Source organism: Balaenoptera ricei, chromosome X (genome assembly GCF_028023285.1).
Source record: "Balaenoptera ricei isolate mBalRic1 chromosome X, mBalRic1.hap2, whole genome shotgun sequence".
NCBI classification, from domain to species: domain Eukaryota; kingdom Metazoa; phylum Chordata; class Mammalia; order Artiodactyla; family Balaenopteridae; genus Balaenoptera; species Balaenoptera ricei.
The window spans coordinates 47,609,882-47,629,670 of record NC_082660.1 but is presented as its reverse complement, the minus strand read 5'-3'; the positions used below and the strand labels follow the sequence as shown (position 1 = coordinate 47,629,670).

The following is a 19,789-nucleotide window of genomic DNA, read 5'->3' as shown; positions in this document are numbered from 1 at the left end:
AGAAGTACAAACTATTAGTTATAAAATAAGCTACAAGGATATATTGTACAACACGGGGAATATAGAATAAATGAAGTTAATGGAACTGTAGCTTAACTAACCCAGTAGTGGTTGCTGTGGTAACGTCCTTTAGTTCTACTCTTTAAACCTCTCTGTATATTTCTTTTGGTAGCTTCCATGCTGGCTTATAGAACTTTGGTGCCAGTGACACTATTCTGGCTACAAGATTTATATGGTGGATTCTTACTTTCTAGCAGTTTCAACAGAGCCCATTGGCTACTTGCCAAGAATTAGAGAAATGTCATGGAAGCAATTCTAATGAGACCTTCCAAGAGCTCCTTCTCCTTGATAGGAAGGATCTTTGAAATCTAAGTTGAGATGTTGTACTTAATGCCAGTTTAGTCCCTGGAGGATATGCTTAAAAGGCTAATAATTAGTAAAATATTGGCTAACTCATTTTGGTTGACTTACTGCTCATATGTAGTATATAGTATGGGTGATGGTAGTATCATTCAAGGGAAGCATCATTGCCCACTATGTGGCAGACTATAGTAGACACCAAAATGAATCAGATTCATTCCCTGCACTTAAAGAATTTTGTCTAGTGAGGGTGACATGCAGTGCTCTTAGTACAAGATAACTGCTGGAATGGAGGCGTGCTGGGATAAGATATAGTGGGCACATGATAATGATAGCATCTCGGTATGCCTGGATGAAGCAGGAAAGCATTTATAGAGGAGATCAGCTTTTGAACTTAGCTAGATTAAGTAAATGTGTGCCACACAGACATGTGGGAAGAAGAGGTAAAAGAGTATACAAGGCATGTTTGGAGAACTACTATTAGTACAGTATTTCTGGAACATAAAATGTATAAGAGGAGGGAAATGGCGGACGATGTGTGAACAGTTGGGTAAAGCCTCTCTGTTGTACTATATCCGTAGAGCGCATCTGAGACCTGTGTCATATTAGCTATCTGTCTTTCCACTGCAGTAGGAGGAGGGCATTCAGTTTGTACTAGTGGCCTGAAGTATCCTTTCCACCTAAGACTTGATTTTGCCAATATTCCAGTGTGGAATTGAACCAGTGTTTGGCTCTTTCTCAACAGCTTCAACTCCGGAGGAGTCTCGGGATGGGAAGAAAGATAAAGAAGGGGACCGGGCGTCTGAGGAAGGCAAGCAGAAAGGCAAGGGCAGCAAACCGTTAATGCCCACCTCCACTATTCTTCGGCTTCTGGCAGAGTTGGTGAGATCCTATGTTGGTATTGCTACCCTGATTGCCAACTACAGCTATACTGTGGGCCAGTCTGAGCTGATCAAAGAGGTAAGATTTCTAATTTCTGCTTAATATTTTATACTTTTATCATTTGGATACCTGCTATGTGTTGGATGCTTTGCTAGGAGCCCGTGCATGCTAACCCAGTGATGAGAGAGGCAGAGGCCTCTTAAGACACATTAAAGAGCTAGGCCTTTTTTTCCATGATGTGGAGCCATCAGGCTCATTTGCAGGAAGTGAGTTGATGTAGTTTGTTAATTTGTTTTGTAGAAAATCACTTGGTCTGCCTTATTAGAGACTGCAAAAGGCAAGGTTGGAGTCAGACCAGTCAGGACGCTGATATAGTAGTCTAGGTAATACAGGACCTTGATGAAGTTGGAGGGGGAAATGAATGAGTTGAAGAGATGTTTTACCAGTAGAAATGGACGAGATTGGATTTGGAGGATAAAGGTGAAATCAAGGACTCGAGATGTTTCTTGTTTTATGTTTTTTTTATTCCTTTTGTTAGAAGAGGAAATGGTTCGAAGAGAAAATGTAGAATTTGAGAGGTATCTGTGGATCACCTAGGTAAAGGTATCTAAGAGACAGGAGAATAAATGAAGTATACAGTATTGGAGTTTATCTTCCAGATGTACTCACACCTGTGCAGACACCTGATGTGTAACAGTATTGGTAATAAATAGAATATAAGAAAAGCCTAAATGTTCATCAATAGAGCATGGGAAAGAATGAAGTCATATTTTATATGTCCTGATACAGAATTATCTTCAGGTTGGATTTTTCAAGTGAAAGGACACTTTAAGAAACCGTATCATGTTCCCATATATGTAAAAGGGTACCCAAGGAGGTTTTTTTCATAAAGGAGACCTTGTTTTGGAGGTCACATAGTTATTTTATGGTTAGTAAGCAGTAAAGGGTGTGAGAATGGAACAGGGGCAATAATGTTGCAGACAAAGAATCTATGACAGCAGCTGCCATTTTTTAAGCTATTTTTATCTTAATCCAAGCTTTTAAAATGCATACAAAACTACACTACTCCTAAGTGATTCACCAGTTAATTTTTCTTGGATGACTACCACTAAATTAAACATTAGAAACTCCACAAAAGCTAATCCCACTCACACCTTTGCATGTCTCCCCTTCCCCTTTGAACTTCCATAAGGTCACCATTATCTTGCGTTTGTGAATTGGGCTTGCACTTTATATAAGTGGAATCTTACAGTATGTCCTGTGTCTGGCTTCTTTTGCTTAACATGTTTGCAACTACATCTTTGTGTGTAGTTTTAGTTTATTTTCATTGCTGTATAGAATTCCATTGTGTGAATGTAACACAGTCTTATCCATTCTAGTGCTTATTGACAGTTGGCTAGTTTTTCTTTTGGAAGTATTAAAAGTAGTGCTGCTACAGTCACTCTTACACATGTCTTGGTGAACATATATAAGTTCGTGTGTGTGTGTGTGTATTTATACACACACACTCACGTTCATACGTAAGTTCATATATTTCTGTTGGGTGCTATGTGCCTAGGAGTGGAATTGCTTGTGTGTTCAGCTTTAGCAACTGATACCAAGTTTTCCAGAGCAGTCGTGTCAATTTATATTATCACCAGCACAGCATATGGGAGTTTGGATTATTTCACCTCCTTGCCAATACTTGGTATTCCTGTTTTTCATTTTAACCATTCTAGTAGGTTCATACTGGTATTGCATTGTGGTTAAAATTTCCCTGTCTTTATTGGCCATTTGTATATTCTCTTTTGTGAAGTGTCCAAGTCTTTTATTCTTATTTTCTACTGAGTTCTTTATATATTCTGGATATAAGTCCTTTATGGAATGTGTGTATTAAGTATACATTAGACATTTATTTCAAAGCTTATACTCATTTATGCCAGTTGTAGTTATAATAGCATACTTGTGGAATAAGACATTTAATTGCAAATTTATTAAGTATCTGCTTTAATATGTATCAAGTGACCTACTTACTGGTACTGGGTACTCATAGGTGCTTTACAGATACTATTGATAATCCTCACCTCAGCACTGCAAGGTTGTTGGTATTGCTCCCCTTAACAGAGAGAAGAGAAGGCTCAGAGAGGTCAGTAACTTGCCCAAGGCCACACTGCAGAGTAGCAAGACTAGGATTAGAGCCCAGGTCTCTGGTTTCATATCCAGATTCCTTCCACTGAGTCACGGTTGCACGAATCCACTCAGTCGCCCAAATTGCAAGGCTTGCTTTTTTTTCAGTTTTTACTGGTAATGTTACAGTTTTTTCCAGAAAACTGTTTTAACTTTGTATTTTATTCACTACTGGGAAATTTTTATTTCTAATAGTTAACAGGGACACCTTATCTAATTTCCCAGAGCCTAGAATTCTTCAATGCATTTTTTTAAAAATATTTATTTATTTATTTATTTGGCTGCGCCGGGTCTTTGTTGCGGCACGCGGGCTCTTTTAGTTGCAGCATGTGGGCTCTTGGTTGCAGTATGCAGGATCTAGTTCCCTGACCAGGGCTCGAACCCAGGCCCCCTGCATTGGGAGCATGGAGTCTTAACCACTTGACCACCAGGGAGGTCCCTTCAATGCATTTTTTAAATTGAGGTAAAATGCACATAAAACTAAGTATCTTAAAGTATACAGTTGAGTGGCATTTAGTACATTCAGTGTCGTGCAACCATCATCTCTATCTGGTTCCAAAATCACCACTGCGTTTTGATCCAAAATCTACTTGAATGACAACAGAACTAAGTTTCTTTCTAAGATAAAGAATTATCAGGGCAGAAATCATTTTTAGAGGGGGAGGGAAAGTCTGACTTAATATCCTTCCCTGTTATTGGGCCTTTTTTGCTATTTTAAATAACCCTGCATTAACTATTTCTTCATATCCATATCTGTGACTGTGCTGTGTGTTTCTCATTCAACCCCTGCCAATTTTTAGCCCAGGGTCCTGGGCACATTGTAGGTTTCAGTAAATACTACAATTTAATTAGAAACTGGAGTAATTGTAGCACTGAATTAGGGATCAAGGTTTGAATCATCGCCATTGACTTAAGTGCTTTGGCAAGCCACATTTCTTTAGGTCTCAGATTAATGAAGATGTGTAAACTTGTGAAAAATGAATGGAATTTGGAAGCATAAACTCGAGATTTGTTACTCACTTGGCTTGCACCTTTAAGTCTTGGTTTTTTCATCTATAAAGTGGGCCTGATAATCATTGACTGGATGACTCCAAGGATCAGTTCTGTGTGCGTGTACCTTGTTGATGTGCAAACAGTATGGCATAATTGTGCTTGTGAGTAAATGTCATGATTAATGACTTTTCAGGACTGCAGTGTGCTAGCTTTTGTCCTGGACCACCTCCTCCCACATACCCAGAATGCAGAAGACAAGGACACACCTGCCCTGGCCCGCCTGTTCCTCGCAAGCCTGGCTGCCGCAGGGAGTGGCACAGATGCCCAGGTGGCCCTTGTGAATGAAGTAAAAGCAGCCCTGGGAAGGGCACTGGCTATGGCTGAGAGTACAGAGAAACATGCGAGGTAAAATCCATGCCTGACTTAGTGCTAATAACCAGTAGCATCCCCTAACTTCATTCTTGTCCCATGGATTCCTTGCATTTGAACAAGAGTTCTGGTCATACTGGCACTGTACATTCTCTGGTTCTCTCAGATAGTTCTAGTGCTACAAAATACCCAAAGCACTAATGACACTTGGAGGAGGTGGGTAAACGGCTTAGAGAAAACAAAGGGATGTTTTCATTATATTTCTAGGGTCTTCAAGCAAGAAGTTGAGGGGGTTATTCTACTTTACTTTTTCAAATTATGTTTAAAGAAAATGAAGAATGCCTCCACCCAGGGAGTGAGTTCTTTCTTACCTGTTTAGATGTTACTTCCAGAAGGAAACACGAAACCAGGAGGGTTATCTGAGGCGAGTTAGTGAAGACGTGGCCTAAGAATGGGCTGTATTCACATGATAGAGATGTCAAACTTCTCTCCTAGGCTTCAGGCAGTGATGTGTATCATCAGTACTATCATGGAGTCCTGCCCCTCCACCTCCAGTTTCTACAGCAGTGCAACAGCCAAGACCCAACACAATGGCATGAACAACATCATTCGACTCTTCCTGAAGAAGGGACTGGTTAATGACCTGGCCAGAGTGCCTCACAGCCTGGACCTGTCCAGGTAAAATTATTCCTGACCTCCAGCACCAGGCTTTTGCCCTCTCCTTAATCGTGCTTCATACTTGTCCATTTGCCTAGTATTTCATGTATCCTCGCCAGATAAGTAATTAGCAGCCAGTGTGATAGGAAGAGTTTGGGTGTAGGCGGGAACCTGAGTTCTTGGTATTGTTGCTTTTAAGCAAGGCACTTTCCTTTCTTTGGGCCTTAATTCTCTCATTTGCTGCGAACTCATGAGTTGGTCTGTATCAGTAGTTTTTTCCCCAAGCTTCCCCCCTCTTAATTATCGTAAGAAGATCATTATGGACCTTGTATTACATCTGGTTATGTCCTCTGAGTCTCTGTTATTCTAATACAGGTCCTTAATTTTTTTAATCTTCATTTTATTGCTGTTGTTCATGAACGAATTTATTGAAGTGATCAGACCTGCAGAATGTTTTCCTAGATTTGGTCCACTTGGTTCCACGCAGTGTAGTTTAACTTGTTGCTTTTACTCCCTGTGTGCTGTAAGCTTAGAGGTAGAGGCTTAATGGAGCAATTTAAACATTATTTGGCTAGGCTATATCATAGATGATGTACATTTCATATTGTATCATGGGGCGATGCATCTCTTTGAACTACCATTAATCATGATAAGATTGACCACTAGGGTAGAGTGATAATTCATCATTGTACTGTTATATTTTCCTCCTTCTTACTAGAAAATAGTGTTATTGCTTCAGCACTGTACAAATGTCTAGTTCCCTATCAACCATATACCTAATTAATGGTCTTAACACCAGTTGATAATCCTTGCCTGTGTCTTTTAATTTCTTAGAGGATTATCAGTGACAACTTTGTAATTTCTGTCATTCCTTCTACATTATTAGCTGCTATATTTCTGTGATTATAGCTCCAGTTCAAGAGGGAAAGTTGGTTACCCTATAATACAGTTCCTACTAAAAAGGCAGGATAAAAACTTAATTTTTTCCCTTCAGTCACCAATTTTCAGAGTAAAGTCAAAAATGGGTTAAACTCCACCTCAAATACGAGCTCTGGCTTTCTATTTTCTGTGTAGTATTATGGACTCATGAATTTTCCTTGATTTTTAAAATCTGATTGAATTACTTGGATCACTACAGTTATCCTTCTTTTCATGCTCATCCTGCACGTTCTTTTTCATTACACCTTTGGACCTGTGGGACCTCTTCAGACTGACTTCTTTATTCTTTTGATAACAACCTCATCAGTTTTTTTTAAATGTTTAAAAATTTTGAGCTCGCAGTATAATGAGCACTGTATGTCTCACCTAGATTAGCCAGTGGTTAGCATTCTGTCCTATTTGCTTTAGTTCCCCCCCTCCTCTTTTCGTGAGGTAAATCATTTGAAATTTGTTATAAACGTGATGCTTAACCTCTGAATACTTAAGCATGTGTCTCCTAAGAACAAACATTCCATTACATAGCTAAAATACCATCATCACCTCTAAGAAGCTTACCATTAATATAATAATACTCACTATATACTTCATATTCATCTATCTCCGATTATTCCAAGAATGTCTTTATATCCTGGGGGAGAGTGTGTTGATCCAGGATCCAGAGAGCATCATTCATTGCATTTGATTGCCACGTGTCTCTTATTTTTTTGACGTTTGACTGTTTTGAAGAGTCCAGAAAGTCGAATGTCTTATGGAACATCCCATAGTCTGGATTTGTCTAATTGCTTCCTTATGGTTAGGTTCAGGGTAAACTTTTTTGGCAAGAATACTACATAGGTGATGTTTGCCTTTCTAAGTGCATCACATCAGGAGACGCATAATGCCAATTTGTCCCATTATTGGGTGATGCTAAGTTTGATCACATAGTTAATGGTTAGAGTTCCACTTTGTATTAACAAATTATCCGTGAGGTGATGCTTTGAGTTCACGTGAAGATCACGTGAATATCCTATGCCCTGAAGATTTTTAACTCAGTAGTTTTAGCATTCACTAGTGGTCTTTACCTAGATCACTTAACATTGCTGGTTGCAGTGATAGTTTTCTGATTCTCTCATTCCTGTTTATTAGCTGGCGTTCTTATATAATGAAGACCTCTTTCTGCCTGCATTTGTATCCCTGTGGCTGCAGATTATACTTAGTGTGTTGTAATCTATTACCATCATTATTCTTTTTGATGCTAAGATTTGGCCTGTGGTAATGACCCCATTAATTTTTTAAAGCCTTCTTGCTTTTGAAGGCCTTCTGGCACAACAAGATGTCTCAGGCTCACCTTGTACCTTCCATGTCCCATTCCTGGGATCAGTTGTTACTCTGATGAGCCTTGGTTCCTTTTAGTGTGGATTTCTGTGCTCAGTTCATCTCTGTATCTTCCTTTATCTCAGTCCCAACATGGCCAACACAGTCAATGCTGCTCTGAAGCCTTTGGAAACACTTTCCCGGATTGTGAACCAGCCCAGTAGCCTTTTTGGCAGCAAGAGTGCTTCTAGCAAGAGCAAGTCTGAGCAGGATGCCCAAGGAGCTGCTCAGGACTCTAATAGCAACCAACAGGACCCAGGTAGGGAATCAGCCAATGGACTGGAGAGCTGGCCGGGTGGGTGTAGTTATTTTATGGGCATGGCATCACAACTGTTCTAGCTTGGTATTGTTTCCCTGGGAACTTGCTGGCCTTCCACAGATCTGTCATAGTGGCGTGGGAATCTGCCCCACAAAGAATTCCTTAAAATTGCAGCCTTATTTGGCTATCCTCACACGTAGCCTTGTCTTTTCCTTTGTCACCCATTCATTTATTCTCTGAGAACTTGTAAATTTGCCCAGGGAAGGGACCTTACTGTCTTACGCTTGTCTCATGGTGCCCTGCACATAGGCACCCTTTGATTATTTTGCTGGTTGGTTGATTGTTTCAGGCGAGCCTGGGGAAGCAGAAGTGCAGGAGGAGGATCATGATGTCACTCAGACAGAGGTGGCAGATGGGGATATCATGGATGGGGAGGCTGAAACCGACTCAGTGGTGATTGCTGGGCAGCCTGAGGTGCTCAGTTCACAAGAGATGCAGGTAGGGAGGCAGATCACCCAGCATACCCCTGTTGTGGTGCTGAACCAAACCCCCAAGTGGTGTGGGTGGGTGAGTACTTTAGATCCTTGCCTAAATGCATTTGTCTATTTTGCAGAGGAGCACAGATGATAATGCTTAGTAGATGCTCAGTAAATGTGTTTGAATTGTATTAAATGAGGGGTGGGTGCAGAGCCAGGATGCCATATACTATCGATATAAAATGGAGTAGATCCCAACAAGAAAACATAGGCACGGGTGAAATGTTGATATAGAAAGCTGGCCTGAGCCCTCTGGGCCCAGGGTCTTTGATCTACTTGGTTCTGGCCATTAATGGACTCTCCTTAACATCACTGTTGTGCCTATAGCACCAGCTCTCACTGGGGCATTCAAATGGCAGTCTTCTACAGACCCTAAAGAAAGCATTGTAATTTCTGGAGCTGGTAGCAATGGTAAGAAATGGGGCCTACAGTCCTGAGCTGCTAGCTCTAAGGAGATCTGCATGTATTCCTGAATTCCTGAAGAGTATAAAGACTTAATCTGGTCTCAGATAACTGGGATGGACCCATTTGAAGGACAGTCTGAGTGTGGATTGGCAGCACCTGGTAGTTGCTGTGCTCTTAGCACCAAGTGTGTGGTGTTTATGTAACATCCTGTCACATATTATCCTAGAAATATATGCTCCCTTGCTGGCTTTTTTTAGGGTTGAGCACCAGCACAATGATAGACTTGTGTGCATCCATATATATGTTCTATTTCTCTCCAGGTTGAGAATGAGCTGGAGGACCTGATAGATGAGTTGCTTGAGAGGGATGGCGGATCTGGGAACAGTACAATTATAGGTGAGAGCCCCAGAACTGAGTATAGCCTCTTCCTTTGCCTCAGTCTCTCTCGGGAGGACCCTTTTTCTCATCATCTGCTTGCTCAGCTCTGCCTAAGGGCTCATAGCCAGCCTAGATTGCTGCTTGTCTTGATGTTGACAGTCTTACAGATGAGAAATTCACAAGCCATCTACAGACCTGTGGCTGGTCTGAAGTGTTGCCTCTGTGGGGGAGGTGGAGGGGGTGGCCATCAGTATAGGTAATACATCAGGCACATCAAGAGTGTTTATTCATGGAGGCCTAGAGGAGGCTATAGAGGCTGTAGGGTGAGAAAGTGCTTTCCTTTCAGTTCTTCAGTGAATCCAGGAGCTTTCTGCCTCCAAGTCTCAGTAGTGTAAAAAGAGTGATCATTCCCTAAGGATCTTTTACAACTTTTACAGCTGAGTTGTAAAAAAGTTGCTTTTTACAACTCAGGAAAAACAGCAAAGGTACTCTACTGTCACCTGGCTCCAAGGGTATATGTTACTTGTTTTTATTTTATTGATGAAGAAAATCAAAGGATAAACAGAAGTAGACATGTATTCTTAAACTTGACAAGGCTTTTTCACACCCATTATCCTCTGCGGTTTCACAGTTAGTGGGATTGGCAGGGCAGATGTGATCATCCCATTTTACAGTTGAGGAAACTGAGACTCAGACAGGTAAAGTGACTGGCCAAGCTCACCTAGCTAGTCAACAGCAGAGAACCCAGGTCTTCCTCATCCAAAAAAAAAGTGGATATCTGCTGGGTGTACATAGCTACTTTAGGCCCACCCAATCTGGAAAGGGAAGTCCTCTGTTGTTCAGTGAAGGCTCTGCTCTGTAACCTTCAGTGAGCAGAAGTGGAGAGGATGAATCACAAGAGGACGTGCTGATGGATGAAGCTCCTTCCAACCTCAGCCAAGCTTCCACCTTGCAGGCCAACCGAGAAGGTGAGAGTGCCGAGGCCAGAAAGGCCTCCCTTCTTGCCCTGCACGTCTGACAGACACTATACTAGGGTTTTCCTGGAGGCAGCTGCCCACATGTGCAGAATAAGGAAGCATCTGTCTGCATGCGCTGACATACACCATCCACTTTATCCTCAGCCAGTTTTTCAAATAACATGTTAACTACTGCTTGCCCAAAAGTTTGTCACTTCTTACTTGGTTCGCTTTCTTCTCACCCACCTGCTATCATCGCTCCAGATTCCTTCTTACCAACAGGATGCAGTCAGTAGCAAAGTAGGGCTGGAAAGGCAAGGGGGCACCAACAGACTTGGCCAAGTCCTAGACCATGGCTCCTCAAGCACCACCCTATAGCCAGCCTCCACATTCAGCCGCATGGCTCAGCATATTGATGCATTGGTTGGCACTCTCAGGAAATCGGGGCTGGCTCACTAAGTCTGTACATCACCCCAGATCTGGTTCTTCCTCTCCTAGAGTCAAATACCCCATCGCCTTCCCACTCAATCTGCTGGCCTGCACAGTAGCCTGTTTTCTAGCTACTCAGTATAGTCCTCCAATGTGCTCCCTTTGTTTTAGATTCCATGAATATCCTGGACCCTGAGGATGAGGAGGAGCACACTCAGGAAGAGGACAGCAGTGGCAGTAACGAGGATGAGGATGATAGTCAGGATGAAGAGGAGGAGGAGGAGGAAGATGAGGAAGATGATCAGGTGAGGGGGGACTGTGTTTGGGTTGGTTCAGACATCCTCTTCCGTGGGAACACACAGCTGGAGAAAACCAACAGTCTGGGTTGCTAGCCTCAGCGCCTCCCTCCCTCATGTGCAAATGTGGCCATGACACCAGACTTCAGAAAATCCTTACCTCCAGCAATTCTCCATCTCCTATTTTCCCCTTAAGGAGGATGATGAAGGTGAAGAGGGAGATGAAGACGATGACGACGATGGCTCTGAAATGGAATTGGATGAGGATTACCCTGATATGAACGCTTCTCCCTTGGTCCGATTTGAGCGCTTTGACCGGGAGGATGATCTCATCATTGAGTTTGACAACATGTTCTCCAGTGCTAGTAAGACACAGGGGCTCAGCTGGGTTTTATCTCTTGATTCTTATACCCTGAACTAGAGCAGCTATCAATCTGATACAGAAAGCACCTCTTTTCTTATGCCAACTTCCTGGGGCAAGGGATATCTGAATCCATCTCTCTCAGTAAGTGTATACCTAGAAGGAGGGATTGTGAGAGGCTCCTTTTGTTCTCTCCACCTCAGTAAACGGGCAGCCAGCCATTTTAGAGCCTGGACAACTTGATGATTTGCTTGAATTAAAAAAAAAGTGAGACCAAGGCTGACTGCATCAGGCACCCATGTGTACACTATAGTGATAGGGCAATCACTAATCCTTATGTCTGTAACACTGGATCTTGAGAGTTTGGATAGACACCTTTGAGCTTGGCATTGGGGAGTAGATTTGAACACATTCACTCTGTTCATCAAGAATGCATCTTTTCGGAGGAGAGAGTGAATCTCTTCTCTCCTCCCCCATCAACGTCAAAGTTCCCTTTTAGCATCCAATTCTTAAAATCAAGCTGTCTTGAGAAGGCAGGTCTTTACTCCCAAATCACAAGCATGATATAGCAGAAAACACTGAACTGTTCTGGTCTGTTGTCTTGGCCAAGTAGTCTCTTACCTCTTTGAGCCTCAGTTTGTCACCTTTGAGCCTCAGTTTGTCACCTGTAAATGAAAAATGTGAAAAGAAAAAAAAATGGGGTGGATTACATAACTTTCAAGATACTTTCTATTCTGCGATTTTCTTTGCATTTTTATGATTTCCATCAATCTTCCTTATTAAGTTGAGCCTCTGTCCATTCAGCAAATTGAACAAATATTTGAGGAGTGCCTACTGTGTCCTAGGTGCTAGGGATACAGCAATAAAAAAGAAAACAGTCCTTTTCCCTCATAGGAGCTTATGGTCTATTAGGAATTATGAGTAAGCAGGCATTACATTGTAGTATGGTAGGAAAGCACAGAGTAAAGGGTTTTTAGGCCCATTTGTAGAATCAGAAAAAGTGATATCTAGGCCAAGAACAAAAAGTACAGGTGAAGAAGGGGGAGAGGAGTCGTCAAGGTGGAGAGAACAGCATGTTTCTGAGGGGCCTACAAGCATCACTGTGGCTTAGTATAGAAAGTGGATTGGGAGAAGGTACTATTTAGGAGGCTGTTGCAGTATCTAGGTGAGAGATGGTGGCATAAGCCATGGTAGTATCAGTGATCGTAGATGAGGCATGGGAATGAGGGAGAAAGGACAAAGCTCAGGTTTCCGTGTGAGGAAGTAAGGCCCAGGAGACATGGTTCTGCTTGAACAACCATAGAAGAAATTTCTTTTTGGCACTGACCCCTTTGCATATTGTCCTTGCAGCAGACATCCCCCCATCCCCAGGAAATATCCCTACCACCCACCCACTGATGGTACGCCATGCAGACCACAGTTCCCTGACGCTGGGCAGTGGCTCTTCTACAACGCGTCTCACCCAGGGCATTGGGCGCAGTCAGAGGACCCTGAGGCAGCTGACGGCCAACACAGGCCACACCATTCACGTTCACTACCCTGGGAATCGTCAGCCCAATCCTCCTCTTATACTCCAGAGGTGAGTTACAAGGAAGATTGTTGGGCTCAATTAGCTTCAGCATTGTCTTGACCTGGGGGGATAATGCTCTTGTCACACACACAGATAATGTATTTGTCCTGTTTCTTTGTGGATTATATGTGCAGCCTTCGGGAGAATACCAAATTGTATAACATGTTCTTCTGCTTAAGTGTCCTGTACATACATTCAGCAGTCACTAAGCATCTCATATGCCAAACACTTAGCACTTAAGATATGGTCAGGACAGGATCCCTGCCCTTTGGCTTAGAGTTTCTCCCACTAGGGAGAAACAATTTTAGAAGTGAAAGGAAGGAATATAGGTATCATAATGGTCAATGTACAGACGGTAGTGGGTGTACAAGAGAGAGATTATACCCTAACACAGTGCCTGATATTATCAGTGACGCTCACTCTGTTCCAGGAACTATGGAGTAATACGCAGCCTTAGCCCAAAACAAGTTTGTAAACTGATGGAGTAGTTAGAAAAGTAACTAAGACTTATGTGCACTATGATCAGGTCCATAATAATGTCATGCATTTCGTAGAGGATACAGAAAGGATCTCACAATAACAGTTTGCAGTGCCCCTGTGGATGTACAGTGACCATGGTACCCCACCATCACCCTACAGGTTGCTTGGTCCCTCTGCTGCTGCTGACATCCTTCAGCTGAGCAGCAGCCTTCCCCTACAAAGCCGAGGCCGGGCCCGCCTCCTAGTGGGCAACGATGACGTCCACATCATCGCCCGGTCTGATGATGAACTACTAGATGACTTTTTCCATGATCAGAGTACAGCTACCAGCCAAGCAGGCAAGTTTATGTGGTGAAAGGGTAACGTTTGTCTGGTTCTTTTTCCCTGCTGAGGGAAAGCAGAACAGTATCTGCCCTGCCTGGAGAAATCCCATTTTATAGGAGCCAGAACCACTCAGTGATTTAGCCAAGGGCAATAAAAACCGTTTTACATCTGGATACCTATGATGTTCCAAACCTTGTGATAGACATTGGGTCCTGTTAGGGAAATACTGCAATTTTTGGATCAATTGATGCATGACAATGCCAAGAGTCTCACTCTGCTTTGTTTCCGTACAGGGACCCTGTCCAGCATCCCCACAGCCCTGACCCGTTGGACAGAGGAATGCAAGGTTCTTGATGCTGAGAGCATGCATGACTGTGTTTCAGGTGTGTGGCAGTTTGGTTATCAGGGCAGTAGTGAGTCTTCCAGGGCTGGGACAGTGCATGGAAAGTTGTTTCCCTGGTTCTCTGTGGCCCCAAGCTCTGCCTCTTGGCTTTCTCCCCCACCTCCCCTGAGCAGCCTCCGATCTTTGCTTCTTTGGTCCAGTTGTTAAAGTGCCCATTGTCAATCACCTGGAATTCCTGAGGGATGAGGAGCTGGAAGAAAGGCGGGAGAAACGCAGGAAACAACTAGCTGAGGAAGAAACAAAGATAACCGACAAAGGCAAAGAAGATAAGGAGAACAGGGATCAGAGTGCACAGGTGATTCCCAAGAGCTGGGAGGACTCATCTTTGGCTATGTCTGCCTTAACTTTCACACGGTTTTAGCATACATGTGGTTGACCCCAAGAGTCATTGAAGATTCTAGGACGTTCACATTGAAACTGAGAAATGATCCACTTCAAATTCACTGTACACTTGAATGGTTTTTAGGGGGAAAGAATTCAAACCCAGGGGGAAAATTGTTTCTCCGGTGTTTTGCTGGGGAAAACTGGAGTCAGAACCAGAGCAGCTCCTGACTCAACAGCTCCTGACTCACTGTACAGTCTCTACTTTCAGTGAATACAGCTAGACAAGAACAATGACCTTGACTAAGCCCATGCTCTTAATGGTTCAATTCCGTTTCAGTGGATTGCCTTCTTAAGTGTCAGGGAAAACTTACCAATATGATTCCATTCCAACATTTGAATAAGTTGGGCTTAGGCTTCAGATTAGAGAAAATGTTCCTACCCTGAACCCCATGACCACATGTCATTTTCTAGGGCTCAATTTGTGAAATCTCTAACATGATTTTGGTTTTTCTGAAACTTCTGGAACCTTGAATAGTATAGCTTTGAAATAAATAAAGTAAATGCTGATAAAAATACAAGGAAACTAAAAGACTTGAGTGAAAGACTTTATTATACCTCACTCAACAGGGCATCAGATTTAAAAGGATATTGAAATGTTCAATTATGATAACAAGCTTGATCTAACAAATATCTTTGTATAGAACTTTTGCCTAATAAATAGTAACATTGTTTCAAGCACATGTAAAGGGATAGGAAATAAGCCTGGCATTTTGTAAGCCGGAGTGTACAAAATGAGCCCAAGGAAGGGAAATATATATAGGTGAAACTTTTAAGAAATTCTTGCTTGTCTCAGCGATTGTGTTCAGGTCATGTCCTATGTCCAAGCCCATCTCCAATGTGGTTTTTATTATCCTTTCCTCTCATTGTTTAGTCAGCCCCCTGACAGTTTCCCCCTTGTCCCCAAGCAATCCTTGAGCATGAGTATGTATTAGAGAAATTGGAGGTATGTTTGCATGCTAAAGTGCTCATCTTCCATCCAGGTCATACGTGTCATATGTGGGAGATGGCAACTATTAAAGTTGACCTCTATCTCATGTGCTTGCAAAGTCCCACATTGGTCTGTCCCTTTTCTTTGCAGTGTACTACATCTAAGACAAATGACTCCACTGAACAGAACCTCTCAGGTAACTCTCCCTCCCTTTTCCCCTTCTTGATAATTGGTTGGTTTTTTTATCCTGACCCAAATAGCTGGCCCAAGTGGGCTGAAGATGAACGCTGGTGCTCTGTGGGATGAGGTAGTAGATTGTATAGTTTTAGGGTCATACCCCATCTTGGAGATAACTATACAGTCTACTGTCTTTCCCACGGTGGTGCGCTTCCCCTCCGACGTGCTGTGTTTTTAGGTTCTCATTCTGATTATGCTGTACTGCGTTCTGGCATGTGTAGTGAGGCCATGTGTCCTGTCCCCTTTACTGACCCCCATGGTGTGGTGCTTAATGAGAACACCTGATGACAGTGGTTCCTAAATGCTAGTCCTCAGTGGAAATGAACAGAATAAGGGAGGTTTAATGGGTTTCTCAAAAAGCTGAGTTTGTTCAATTTAAAGGACTATTATAAATTACAGAGATTATGTACTTCCTACTTCTTTGGTATCAAAATATTTTTATTAAATGATATTAATGGGATTTTTTTTCTTACTTGGCTAAAATTAAAAGTTGGTGACCCTGTGTTAGTCTCTTGTCTCTTTTTATTTTTTCCTTTTTCTATAAATTTCGTGGGTCTGTGGAATCTAAAAGTCTAAGAATGTTGCCTTGAGCAATCTGCTTTTGGCGAAGGTAGCTCGGTGGGCTAAATGGTATTACTACTATATGCTTTCTATTCCTCCTAATTTTCCTAACGTCAGTAGCCACTTTGTGATTCTAATAACTGGTCCATATGGTATTATATGTCTCCCCCACCCCTATTTCCTCAGAACTTTCTTCTGCTTCCCTATACCTTCTGTCTCCTTTGGCACTTGAGTTGGGAAATGATTGTACCAAAGCCTACACAGTATTTTTTAAAGCAGTGAAAGAGGGTAGGTGTCCTGGTGCCCTGAATCTGGTAGAAGGTCTTTGAAAGGGTCTGTCATCAGGTAAAATGGCCTTTTGCCTGCTGCCCTTGCTAGAGGATTCTGCTCATGCTGGGGTGAGGTAGTAAGTTGTATTGTTGTGGGGTAGGGATTTTAAACCCCAATTAGAAGATAACTATACAACTTACTACTTTCCCTGGTGTGTTGCATATTCACATTTAGTCTTAACACCGTTGCCTCCATCAGACAGAGTTGTAGATGTTCCTTGGATAATCAGGACTGCAAGAAAAGGGAGGTGGAAGGGGACAGGTGGTATTTAGGGTGAGGCAAGTATTATAAAGTGACTTGAACTCTCCCCCTTCCACCCAGGGCACAGAATGGATTTAATTCTTAGGGTCTACAAAGAGTCAGATCTTTTGGTTCTTGGGACTAAGATAGCACTGTGCCTTAGCCCTCATCCTGAGTATACCAGACCAGCCACGAGCTGTTCCTAGGAGCAGTTGGTGACTGAGGGGAATCCTGCATCACTGACTGAGTGGGATACTTGTTGTGCCACATGTGCTGATTGAGTGGCTCCCCCGGTCCTTGGCTGATTGCCTTTTAACAACCCCATTGTCGTTCTTTCCGAGAAAGATGGGACTCCCATGCCTGAGAGCTACCCAACAACCCCATCTTCAACTGATGCAGCTACATCTGAGCCCAAGGAGACCCTTGTCACTCTGCAGCCCTCACAACAGCAACCAACACTCCCACCCCCACCAGCCTTGGGAGAGATTTCTCAAGAGCTGCAGTCCCCGACTGGAGAAGCGGGAAGCTCTACCCAGCTATTGATGCCTGTAGAGCCAGAGGAATTGGGTCCCACAAGGCCAAGTGGAGAAGCAGAAACAACTCAGATGGAGCTATCCCCAGCTCCCACTATAAGTGAGTAGAATTTCAAGGTTTGGGGGTAGGGGTAGAACAGGGGGGAAGAATGGACATCTTTGTAGTTCCTCTTTACTCTCTTACTTTAGAGAATTTCTAAAGTAGAAACTCAAGCCCTCACAGTAGGGTCTCATATTGCACATTACCTTTTTAGCTAAAGTTGAGGTTTCTTCTCTGTGTCCTCAAGTGATTATGTATACATCTGAGTGTCTTAATGATACTAGTGATGGTGCCAACAGTTTGAGGTGATCACTCTGTTCCTGGCTATCATGCCATGCTTATTATTTTATTATTTAACTTCTTTAAAAAATAATCATCCAAAGTAGAGGGTGTTGTCTCCATGAATAAACTGGAACTCAAAGGTGAAATAATTAGCCGAAGGTCACTCAGTAAGTGGTTGAGCTGTGATTAAAATCCAGATCTGTGTAACTCTGGAGCTTGCTTTTCTTCAACATTTCCAGGAATGGGCAAGCACGTGACTGCACACTTAGCAGCTCTCCCATCCCAGCCAACACCATTTATCTCATGGCACTGTTTCCCACTGGTTTGAAATGGGGCCTCAAAATTCTTCTCAGCAGTGTTCCAACAGGGTAAACAAGCCTGTTTGCCATTCCTGCTCTTTACCATACTGCCTGTGACAAGCTCTGGAAAAACCTTAGGGTGTAGGGGGTTTTGCCTTAAAGGAACCTTGTTTGTTTAGACAAGCAGAACCAAAGAGCTTGTGTAAATGATACCTGCAGGAAATCTGAAAGTGATAGGATCCCTTACCTGGGGTGCCTAGAGAAGATGTTTCACAGGCATGCTTGGAACACCATAAATGTTTAACAGATAATAGAAAGGGCTTGAGTTGAGTTTTTTAAAGCAAATGAGATTGAGGGGGGAGCATCAGGCCAGCGTGAAGTGAAGGTGAAGAAGTGAGAAGTCTGATCTGGCTGCTTCTTAATTCAGCCTCCCCCTCTTCGAAGCAGAGATCTAACCTCTCCATGTGACTTCCTCCTAGCCTCTCTTTCCCCAGAGAGAGCTGAAGATTCTGATGCTCTGACAGCTGTCAGCAGTCAACTGGAAGGCTCTCCCATGGACACCAGCAGCCTGGCTTCCTGCACCCTGGAGGAAGCTGTGGGTGACACCTCAGCACCTGGCAGTTCTGAGCAGCCCACAGCAGGCAGCTCCACTCCTGGGGATGCCCCACCAGTTGTGACAGAAGTGCAGGGCAGGAGTGAAGGGTCAGGGGAACCTACCCAGCCCCCAGAGGACAGGTAAGCACTGTGTGAGTGAGAGGAGGGCAGGGTGTGTTGGTGGGTATTTCAAGCCACATTCATACTTAGTAACCAGTGCACATGCTTTGTATACTGGGGAAATCAACTTGGCTTCTGTGAGAAAAGGGGTACTATAGGAATATTTTATAAGTGGAAAATATAATACAGAGAACTTGAAAATGATTTCCTTTAGCTCTACCCCTGCATCCTCTGAGAGTTCTTCCACCAGAGATTCTGCCGTGGCCATTTCTGGAGCAGATTCCCGGGGAATCCTAGAAGAACCACTGCCTTCAACAAGCAGTGAAGAAGAAGATCCTCTAGCAGGTGAGCTCCATGTGTGCTCAGGCCATCCTGGGGCTGTTTAGGCTTCTAGTAACCCTTGGCATGGAAATGCCCACCAGTTGAACCGTTCCATCCAGATGGCGGGTGGCATATATATGGGGGGAGGGCCTGCAGTAAGGGGATGCTGATGCTACACAATGGAATGAGCCCAGGCCTTTGGAGTCAAACTGATCTTAGCTCAAATCCCCTCTCTGCCACCTACTTTTAGGAACTGGAGCCATTACTTAACTTCTCTGATCCTCATTGATACTGAGAGGGTGATGATAGCTACATGGTGGGGTCTTGAAGGTTAAGTGACAGTGCACACACAGAACTTGGCATATAACAAGAGCTGTTCGGAGCCTAGGGAAGGGTGGGTGGGCCTTCTCTGTGTCCCCTGTGTCCTTGGCATGAAATGAGGACAGAGAAAGCTGGTCTCCCTCATCCAAGGCCATGGGTTTCTTTGATCCAAGTACATCTTCAGGCTTCAGTAGAAGTAAGAGTCCCTTCACATCTTGCATCTCCCCTCAGGTATTAGTCTCCCTGAAGGCGTGGACCCCTCTTTTCTGGCCGCGCTTCCTGATGACATTCGCCGAGAAGTTCTACAGAACCAGCTGGGCATTCGTCCACCAACGCGGACTGCCCCCTCGACAAATAGCTCAGCTCCTGCAGTGGTGGGGAATCCTGGTGTGACCGAAGTGAGCCCTGAGTTCCTGGCCGCCCTGCCTCCAGCCATCCAGGAGGAAGTATGTGAGCGGGGGGGCTGGTGGTGCCAGGCTACCT

At 43.5% G+C, this 19,789-nt stretch overlaps 1 protein-coding gene across 18 annotated transcripts in view; it reads left to right on the top strand.

The window, feature by feature from the left end:
* HUWE1 (HECT, UBA and WWE domain containing E3 ubiquitin protein ligase 1) overlaps positions 1–19,789 on the top strand; it is a 141,612-nt gene that overhangs the window by 105,895 nt on the left and 15,928 nt on the right. For 16 of the 18 annotated variants that reach the window (XM_059911631.1, XM_059911630.1, XM_059911626.1 and 13 more), the window contains 18 exons: positions 1,106–1,320; positions 4,595–4,806; positions 5,266–5,448; positions 7,806–7,978; positions 8,328–8,476; positions 9,240–9,315; positions 10,167–10,265; positions 10,854–10,987; positions 11,175–11,343; positions 12,690–12,918; positions 13,549–13,727; positions 14,007–14,096; positions 14,257–14,411; positions 15,579–15,624; positions 17,142–17,429; positions 18,430–18,685; positions 18,879–19,009; positions 19,538–19,752. In XM_059911631.1, coding sequence (XP_059767614.1) covers positions 1,106–1,320; positions 4,595–4,806; positions 5,266–5,448; positions 7,806–7,978; positions 8,328–8,476; positions 9,240–9,315; positions 10,167–10,265; positions 10,854–10,987; positions 11,175–11,343; positions 12,690–12,918; positions 13,549–13,727; positions 14,007–14,096; positions 14,257–14,411; positions 15,579–15,624; positions 17,142–17,429; positions 18,430–18,685; positions 18,879–19,009; positions 19,538–19,752 — 2,999 coding nt within the window. The remainder of the gene's footprint in view (positions 1–1,105; positions 1,321–4,594; positions 4,807–5,265; positions 5,449–7,805; positions 7,979–8,327; positions 8,477–9,239; positions 9,316–10,166; positions 10,266–10,853; positions 10,988–11,174; positions 11,344–12,689; positions 12,919–13,548; positions 13,728–14,006; positions 14,097–14,256; positions 14,412–15,578; positions 15,625–17,141; positions 17,430–18,429; positions 18,686–18,878; positions 19,010–19,537; positions 19,753–19,789) is intronic. The other 2 variants (XM_059911636.1, XM_059911640.1) reach the window with 2 other exon arrangements.